General features: G+C 38.1%; 1 protein-coding gene across 2 annotated transcripts in view; it reads right to left on the bottom strand.

The window, feature by feature from the left end:
• Positions 1-6021: 6021 nt before the first annotated feature.
• LOC125235173 overlaps positions 6022-10586 on the bottom strand; it is a 36484-nt gene continuing 31919 nt past the window's right edge. For both annotated transcript variants that reach the window (XM_048141630.1, XM_048141629.1), the window contains exons 4-5: positions 7750-7901; positions 6022-6309 (exon numbers count right to left, since the gene is read on the bottom strand). In XM_048141630.1, the coding sequence (XP_047997587.1) occupies positions 6207-6309; positions 7750-7901 (255 nt within the window). In that variant the 3' untranslated portion in view covers positions 6022-6206. The remainder of the gene's footprint in view (positions 6310-7749; positions 7902-10586) is intronic.

The following is a 10586-nucleotide window of genomic DNA, read 5'->3' as shown; positions in this document are numbered from 1 at the left end:
TGCGGAAAGGACGAACGTTATCAACATATACATAACTATAAATTGAAATAGATTTCATACACGAAAGAGAAAACGACAAGGCTCACTGGTGGCCGAGCCGAATCGAACCCGGGTCTTCAGCTTAGACGGCTAACGACTAGCCTACATTACCACTAGACCACCCGCCCGCCGGTACCCAATGAAATTTCTCTAGTGTATATTATCTGGTTATCTCTGATAAGGCTAGGCGCTTTTTGACCAACTCTAACGCCATAGCTTGCGTGGGCGACGGTCGCGCGATGGTCGCGCGACAGCGATGCGACGCATACGAAATCAAACCTTATCGATATGGAAGTATGAGACGCGACGGCGACGGTCGCCCACGCAAGACACGGCGTAAGGGCGAGAAAAAAATATTGGATAAAATAGTTTTATTTGTTCCTAGTTGTACATACATAACTAATTAGGAAACTTTCACCTACTAAAAAAAAATTAGGTCCAGAAAGACCTGTGTGACCTTAAAGTGACCGAGTGGCATCAGCGGACAGAATGGCGGAGTCTAGTGATGGAGGCCAAGATCCACTTCGAGCTGAGCCAGCGCAGTAAGTAAGAAAGTAAAAAACATACTTAGGCACTGAAGTACGTACATACATACATAAGCTCACGCACGTATTTCCAAAAAGGGTAGGTAGGTATATCACACGAAACTACTCAAGTTTCAGTGTCACTCTTAGGCTTAGCAAACAAGAACTTGAAAGAAAAACGAAATCATGATACGGTGACAGGTTGCTAGCCCATCACCCACAACCAGAGTTGAACCCATGTCCCACAGTCGACTTTAGCGTGACCCATGGGAGGAAAGTCAAAGTCAAAATATTTTTTATTCAAATAGGCTTAGGTACAATAAGCACTTTCAAATCGTCTAGAATGTACAATTATAATCTTGTTCTAAATATTGGGTTGGTAAAAAGTAATGAGCGAATCAAAACCAATATTGTAATTTTTATTTAATTTATTATTTTAATCATTTATCAAAAATATAACGGCCTTCGTTATCTACTACTTGTCTCCATCGTTCTGGTAAAGAATGAATAGCATCGGCGAAGAAGTTCTTAGGTTTAGATTCAAAAAACTCAGCTATGTACTATCGTAGATGGGCTTGATCATCGAACTTTTTTTCATTCAAGGCATTACTTAGCGATCTGAACAATGCGTAATCCGTAGGTGCCAAGTCTGGAGAGTACGGTGGATGAGGTATCACTTTCCAACCTAGCTCCAATAGCTTTAGCCAAGTCACTTTTGCAATGTGTGGGCGAGCATTGTCGTGTAAGAAAAAAACTTTAGCATGCTGTACACAATTCTGACAGATTTTTTGGTTTAAATTTTCAAGCTGATTACTGATGCGGTAACAGTCATTCCACTTGGTAGGAGTTCCCAGTGAATAATACCATGAATATCCCACCAAACGGAAGCATAACTTTTTTCGGGTGAGGCTCTGTTTTTGTGCCTCTATTCCTTTTTCGTTTGGAGCTAGCCACTGACGTTTGCGTGTGTGATTTATATATAAGACCCATTTTTCATCTCCAGTGATAAGATGGTCCAACCAGTTGAATGTGCGACGAAAAGACAGAAGTTGTATGCAGATATCGGCACGGCGGTTTAGTTGATGTCTATCAAGTTCGTGCGGTATCCAAACACTGTATTTGTAGTTTTTTCCCAACTCGTGTAAATGTGTTTCTATGGTGACATGAGAGCAGCCTAACTCGGTAGCAAGAGTACGACTCGTTGGCCTCGGATCTCCTTCAATTAAGGTTTTTAATTTGGCTACATCAATCTTCACCGGTCGACCAGACTTAGGTTGATCAGATAATGAAAAGTCGCCACTACGAAACCGCTGGAACCATCGTTTCGCCGTGGCCTCAGACACAACAATTATGCAATACAACTATGTATTGATGCAGTACAACTATGTATATCCATACTAATCCATACTAATATTATAAATGGGAAAGTGTGTGTGTCTGTTTGTTTGTCCGTCTTTCACGGCAAAACGGAGCGACAAATTGACGTGATTTTTTTAAGTGAAGATATTTGAAGGGATGGAGAGAGACATAGGCTACTTTTTCTCTCTTTCTAACACGAGCGAAGCCGCGGGCAAAGGCTAGTATTGAATATAAAAGAATGTCAATCCTTGTCAATCTGATTAATATAGGGGGTGGTGAAATTCTTAACCTGTCACCACACGGGACGATAATATATAACAATGACAAATAAGTCTTTATAACACAACTAATTATTGGGATGTAATCATTGAAGAAAGTTGTCACACGGAAAAAAAATTAAATATATATATTTTTTTAACCCCTGACGCAAAAACGATCCACGGGGTGTTATACCTCTAAGTTTGACGTGTCTGTTTGTCCTCCCTAACGGATGAACCGATTTAGATTTACTTTTTTTTTTTGAAAGCCGAATTAGTCGAGAGCTCGAGAGTGTTCTTAGCCTTGATGGAAATCGGTCCACCACTATGTAGGGTTTTTTTTTTAATTTTCAATTTTGTGGTTAGGTTATTTTTCATTCACGTGTCCTTACACCTTCACCCATATTTTATTCGGCATTCGCTAATCGTCGCCGGCGCGTGCGCAGCGGGGCGTGCGCGCCGTTACACCACGCGTCGAGTGACATCGCGGGCTCTTCGCACCTCATCTCTATTATACTGTAACCGTAGCACGAGACTAGTGTGGCTACCACGAGTCTTTAACACGTTACTCGATAGCGAAAACCTCACGGAAAATGACATGCTGTATGGAGAAAGTAAACAACCAAACAAAAAGGCTACTCGATAGAACCAAATGTTACATTTTCGGCGATGTTTTCGCTATTCGAGTAATGTACCTATTCTAAAACGTTAAAAAAGTATGGTACCTCTACCATACTTTTTTAACATTTTACAGAGCGATTATTCTTATATCTGCGTTTGTTGTTTGTGTTTGAAAATTCAATGTGAACTCAGGGGACTAATACGCTCAGCGCAATTTGAAAATAGTTTTTTTTTTTGACACTGACACAGCCGATCTATATAGTATCTAGAGTTGATATTTAAAGTATCTTAAAATTATATATGTAGTTGTGATCCGGGTAATTTAAAATGGAATTAAAATATGACGCATTTTCCATTTTTTTGGTTGAGATGAAATTTAGAATTCTTATACATATATGTATAGTTATCATGTAATGTTGAAATATCAATAACATCATACTGGATGACGATGCAATATTATGATTATACATATTGATCTGATCTGAAGATGAAGACGGCCGGGTGGTATGGAAACTCTGTAACTAAACAAATAAACTTTATATTTCGAGATTTGAAGATTTCAATGGCACTCGCTTGCTTAAAATAATATTCATCACTTTGGTACAATATGAACCAGAAGTCTTTTTGCCCATACTTTGCCGGAAGCTAACGGCCTACCTCCGGCGCTTATGAATGAAATTCTTCTTATTGTTGACATTAACCTGTTATGACTTTAAATGCGTTTGAGTTACCAAAGAGAATGGATATAGAGGATTTTTGGCAAAGTATGTACCTAGTCAAGTTGCATAACTGCCGATGCCGTCTCTCGACACAGGGTTATTTTTTTTACAAGGACGGGTGACAGAGCAGTCTTTGCACGTACATGATAACAACAAGGCGAAGATCATAAAAACGATACATTTTCATAAAACAAACATAACTCCTGATATTGATTATATTCCCACACGATGTCGTTGCAAATTCCATACAGACTTAGCTTTATCAAATTCTATTTCTGACAAGCGCCAGCGTAATGAGCATGAGAAGTGAATAGGTACAATACTTTTGTTTTTAAAAGATAAGTACATATTATTGAGCAACGATTTATAATCAACACTGATTCAAAAAAATATAATTAACGTGACAAATAAACTCTTATTAACCCACGATTTATTTTCAATAGGTACATTTTACCAAGCATAGCTAATCCGTCAAACCTCCAGCCAACAATAAATGAGTTTATAAATCTGAGGTCGCCACGCAAATCCCGTACAATCTCAGAAGATAGTCGGAAGTGAGGACAAATGCTTTTTATAGCAATGGACCGTAGCGAGGCCGCGAAACTAGTTTTTGAAACATTCTTTTTCGTGTGGTAAATCATTCATTGATTGTTTGTGGTAAGACTTTTGGGTTTGTGGACAGAGTTTTAACAGTTAATCAGAATGGTTACAATGAAATGTTCAGTCCTAAGAAATGTAACACTTTCCATTGTACTTGATTGAATATTAGCGGTTTCTAGGTTTATTGTAGAGATTAATTTAGAGTATTGCACTTATTGTGGCTCTTTAGTACATTACCGCAAGTAGAGCCCATAGAAACTATCGAAACTGAATAGGAATGGAATCGATTGGCATTAGAAAAACACCATGTAAAAAAAGTCATACAAATTGTTTTTTCTAGCCGGAATTTTTTTTGCTCCCTTTTGCACATACAAGCTTTTGATCCTGGATAGGAATGGGATCGATTGATTGGCGTCAAAAAAAGCACCCTCGCACCCTGTATGTGTTTTCCAAAATCTTTAAATGCCATTTTTGATCAATTTGAAATCTAGGGAAGGTCTCTTTAGACCATTTTCGCGTAGGATTGGACCTCATAGCTGCCCTTACTGACCCGCTATCAAAATACAACCTGTATCTACACTGTATTTTTATTGAATTCCGTTAACTTCGCTTCGGCATATAGTTAGGTCCATTAGGGGAAACAAATGACATAGTTAGTTAGTTATTTTTCTTAAAATGCATATCCTTTTTCTAAAAAAAAACCATACACCTGCGATCAATAATTATTGTTGAGAAACGGAACCCCTTTACACCCTTTAATTTCTCAAAATATAGGTCGACGGATTTTTCATAAGTGAGGCAATTATATTTTTTTTATTTCGGTGTTTTGCCTAGATTTTAGATGAAAACATCTAATCAATTATTGACTGGACCATTTTTTTTAATACACGATTACAGTTACTAACTATTATTATCTAAGTACGAGTAACATTTCTTTCTTATGGCAAATAAATAACCGACGAGTGTAGTTATTTCTGCCACCGAGTTCGTTATTGTATGTAGTTTCTGGCGGTTCCCAATCTTGGAGAAAATTCTGGGACAAAACAAGCGTATTTTTATTTTATTATCTCTACGAAGAATTATAGATACGCCATACAGCTTAGTTATATTCTTAGTAATGTTAGTTGGTTAATAAATATGCCTGAAAATCCTGAAACTAGTAAAGTTGACAATTTGATTTTATTTCATTCAAACTTCTGAATTACTTACACTTAAGTACTTATTTAATTAAATGTTTTTTTTTTTTAAATAAAACAACTCACCGTTCTTTTTTGAAACTATTTACTAGCGCTTATTTAGTAGGTATTTATTTGTATTTCAAAATAATAATAATTGTATATATGTCAGTAGAATATAAATAAAAACTTGCTTCCCTGAAATTTCATAATCCACTTACCTTAAACTTAACACCATTTTGCACACACTTAGCTTGTCACTTTTCATAAAACTGTCATCTATTCACTGGCACAATGAAATAAGTAAACAATTAAACCAATCTAACTTTTAAAATCAAAGAACGCGTTCGGAAAAGTTTTCAGCCGCGCGGGAAACTCGTACGCGTCAGAGCGGGCCGGGACGGTGTACGCTCGAGTCGGCTCTCTGTTGTCGAGTGCTGGCTGGTGGCTGGTGGCTTGGCTCGCAGCCTCACCAAATGCTCTTCGGATTCGGACTCAAGCGAACGCCTTAATCACTTCCTAAAGCGAAACCCCTGCGTTTTGAGACGTTACGGTTAATCCGCTTATTGAGACCACTAATGGCTGTCGGGAAGCAATTAGTGAAATATTTAATTAACTACCCCGTTATTGTTGCCCTGTACATTTTATTTCGTACGAGAATGTGTTTTAGGGCAGGTGAATAATATTACAGGCAGTTAAACATACACCCAATTTTTTTTTGTTTGAAAATAAATAACAGTAGATAGGTAACTGTTGGGATCATTTATTTGACTTATAAAAAATGTAACGTTTAATTTTAAATATTTGTACCGATTACTTACAAAGCCGAAATTTCGCCAACTTTATATGACAATAATACAGAAGCTAAAAAAGCTTTTGACGTAGAAAATCACGTGCCAAAAAGTTTAGGATTTATCGCAGGATATCAGAGTAGATTTTATGAATGCGCATGATCAAGTTGAAGCCCACGATGACTGAGGTTACCCCAACCACCCCAAGCGTCACCTTCGTTGGTCTGGAAAACAAATAGGTACATTTTATACGTATGTTTGTTAGAGTAAAACCTAGGTACTTCTTTAAGTATGATTTAAATGGTAATACTGATGAAAATGGGTTAACATCCTTTTTCAGAAAATCTTATTTTAGATCTCCAGTTAAGTGTTTTTGTTGTTCCTAAAAGTCGCATCATTGCACATCGGTGCAAACCACCTCTCCGGTTTTCGAGCAGTAACAGTACGGTCGAAGAAATTGATTATTTAGCAGTTTGCGGTTCAAGAAAATTTGGACATCTTACTTATGCAAAGAATTGTCTAATGTAAAGTGAACCATAAACCGATAAACAATCGATTTCCTCGACAGTGCATCGTTACTTTGTTGCATAGTGCTGTCTGTCTTAAATAGAGATGGGCCGAATATTCGGTAAATATTCGGTATTCAGCATATTCGACAAGTTTTTCAATGTTCGTATTCGGCCGAATAATTCGGTTGCATTGCCGAATATTTACCGAATAAACAAAGTAAATAACTAATGAAGATCTTACGTATACCATTGGATAATAAGCTCCTATTTTAGTAGCTTTCTAAGGAACTACTAAAAAGAGATAATGAATACATCAAAATATGTAAAAACAACCGTAGTTTGAGAAGAGTTCAGAGTTGTTTTAACTAAGTTTAAGTTATCAACTAAATCATAAGAACATATTCGTAGTAAGTATAACCATTATCAATGATCAATCATTTCATAGTTTTAATCTTAACATCCGCTTTAAAAATATGGCGTAACCGAATATTCGGCCGAATGTTCGGTTCGGTAAGAGCTGAACCGAATGTTCGGCCGAATATTCATTCGTATTCGGCAAAGTCCATATTCGGCCCATCTCTAGTCTTAAAACTGAGGAGCGTGCGAATTTGTATCACTAAGATAATACCAAGTGAGTAGGAGACCAGCTAAGTTTACGCTTCGTGTGCTGATGGCTTTACCCGTCAGAATGTCTGTAAACCATAGCGACTCGCAACCCGTGGTAGAACAGCTGCTTCTAGCCATACCTGACGCAGTACAATGAGAATGCAGTCACTGTCACCACCAACTGCACTTCATGTTCGACTCTAATATGAAGACCGAAGAGAGATGATGCGGAAGACTGATATATGCTATATATACATTATAGGATCATCAGAAGAGATTTGTCTACATACCCTTCAGAATCTCTGAAGAACGACCCGCACTACCCGCAGCCATGTAAACGCAGCAATATGAAGATTATGAAGATCGAGCAGTGTCACTGTAGAAGAAAGATGTGTATACCTACAGGAAGAGAAAGGATTTGTCTACATACTTAATTACCTGTCAGAATCTCTGTAGAACACAGTCCGTGGAAGCCTCTGTCCAATATGAAGACCGAAGACTGGTTGTGGAAGTGTGATGTGTTATATGAAAAGGGATTTGTGTACATACCCGTCAGAATCTCTGAAAAACATGGCGACTCGTAACCCGTGGTAGACCAGCTGCATCCAGCCGTAGATGACGTAGTAGAGTGCAAATGCAGTCGCCGTCACCACCAGCTGCACCAGCTGCACTACCTCCGCCACTGCACTCCACACTCGACTCTAGATAAAGCGGGTTACATTTAAAGACAAATAATAGTTATTTGTTTTACAAGACGCATACCCGAGCAAGCGAAATGTTCCAATATTATAACCGCGAGCGTAGCGAGTTGAGCGTTGCGAGGGTTTCATTCAAGGCACGAAGGTTAAACAACTTTGCCACCGAGTAAAACACAAACATTGTCACCACACCAACACGAACACTGACTATAAAATTAAATCAGATCCATCAATTTATTCAATATTTATGATTCAAAATCATCAATTTATACATCAAGTTAAAATCTGTATGAAATTACTTTGCACTCTAGTGGACGAAATGCAATTTTGCTATCTGTTTTCGAACAGTAAGGTCAGTAAGAGACCCTTTACCAGTTGGTGTAGTGAAAATATACTTAGTATAAGTATTATCATTCGATATTTATGTGCATGACAGCAGTCTCCTTTTAAAGTCAAACTATTTAAAAAAGGGAATTTTATTAATACACCTTTAGTACCTAAAAAAAAACAAATCACAAATTATAATACCTTTACGCAAATGTTACTTTCAAACTTATTTGTATCAGAATATAATTGAGTTTCAATCGTGCTTAGCCTATTTGAATCCTAGTATACACTATGTAACATAATTGCCGAAGATAAATCCTTACAGCTTATACATTACCTTCTATAGTAGGTACCTTTAATTTTCATGGTGTTTATTTTAAAAAAAGGAAGTGGTATTCGTAACCGCTATTCGATACCGGTTATGCTCTTAAATGGATCACCAGCATTAATGTTACACCCTGTATGCATGCACGATAAATTTTCGGCAAAGCTAGATCATTCCGATACCTAACCCAAATCCATATCGCACGTTCAAACTGTACGCTTAACCTAGAGAGATCACTATCATGCGTTACATACGATTTAATTAAACGACCTACGAGTAGCCTAACGAGCGGTAACCTCATTACACAAACAAGGTTTACATTAACTTGAAATAAGTAAACAATTACTTTAACTTTTATCGCGTAAGTGATATCAAATGGCAGGTATGCTGTTTCGGTGTTGAGAATGCTTATTGCATCGTAATTCGTAAACCAGCATACTTAGCCATCCCAAGATGATTTGTCTTATTCGGAAAACGGGTCCTTCTCTATAGTATTAGCCATAACGTAATTCGCCTACAAAATACCTCACTCTTAGGCCGACCCTAAAATTCCAGATTTCCAAATTGTCTATTATTTTATAATGTGCAATAAGTGACTGACCGAATAATTACTTTTATTTTTTCCAATACGTACTTGTAAAATGAGAGCCTGTGAAACTTTCCTCAAATCATATTATTTTGTGGATAAGAGAAGCTTTGCAACTGGGACTAATAGCGTTACATGTATCTTAATAGCGTCACAAGCGACACTATGGTGCTTTTGAGAAACCTATGTACATACACACAAATATTTAAAACTTGACTGTACCAATAACCTAACCACAAAATTAAAATTTGAAAAAACCCTCGACCGCGACGTAGTGGACCGATTTTCATGAAACATGGCTAAGAACACACTCGACTAACTCAGCTTTCAGACAAAAAAAAACTAAATCTAAATCAGTTCATCCGTTCGGGTGCTACGATGCCACAGACAGACACACACGCAGACAGATACGTCAAACTTATAACAACCCGTCGTTTTTGCGTCGGGGGTTAAAAAGCATAAACTACCTAACACCTATGACACGATATTTAATAACAAAAATGCTGCCTTTGCGTTCGTCCCAGGACAGCATCCGCTCGATGTACCTCTAACATTTCATAAAAGATTAAAAAGGACAGACATACAAATGATAAGTAATCGGAGATCATGAACACTGGTTTACATAGAGCGAAGTGCTGAGTTTCAACGAAGAATCGCAATAAAAGTCCAGAAGCCTTCGCTCCTTCCGGCGTCCATCCGCCAAGTAAAATGCTTATCAAAATGCTACAAAGTATTGTTATAGCAAACAAAAGATTTAAATATGTTATTTCAAAGACGTTTTAGCAAAGAATAGATGGTAGGTATAGCTAAAGATTCCGTGAACTCATCGGACTGTGTTATTGCATATTGCTGACAGTTGTGCTTTAAGATCTTTGTTAGATTTTGTAATCTAACCTTGCCTTTTGTGAATACAGGCGTGAATTCATGTATCTAGTCATCAATATCATTTATTTCTTCCATAAGATTCGCTGCTCCGCAGGCGCAAGTTATCGTCATTAGGAAATCTCTAAAACGAAAGTTCATAAATCCTAACTTTGCAATAACTCCTATGAAAAATACAATATTACGTAAGCAGGAATAAATCTTGGTTTCTGCCGCTGGGAACTGCCGCGGGAGGCGACGCCGTCACGATCACTGACTTGCAGGCCAATTCGAACGGATCAGGAATATCAGAATGAATCAAGGCACCTAGCCAACGTCACGTCATAGGCTCTTCGCTTACACTCCGTAGATTTTAGTTTCCTCATGTTACGCCGTGGCTTGCGTGGGCGACGGTCGCGCGATGGTCGCGCGACGGCGATGCGACGCATACGAAATCAAACCTTATCGATATGGAAGTAGACGATGCGATGAGATGCGACGATCGCGCGACGGTCGCGCGACCGTCGCCCACATGACGGCGTTACGGTGTATATCATTACCCTAGCAAACGCGTCACCTTGCCATGCCA

The sequence above is a fragment of the Leguminivora glycinivorella genome, chromosome 17 (assembly GCF_023078275.1).
Source record: "Leguminivora glycinivorella isolate SPB_JAAS2020 chromosome 17, LegGlyc_1.1, whole genome shotgun sequence".
Taxonomy (NCBI): Eukaryota; Metazoa; Arthropoda; class Insecta; order Lepidoptera; family Tortricidae; genus Leguminivora; species Leguminivora glycinivorella.
Note: the sequence above shows the minus strand (reverse complement) of the source record. Positions and strands in the feature narration are given on the sequence as shown.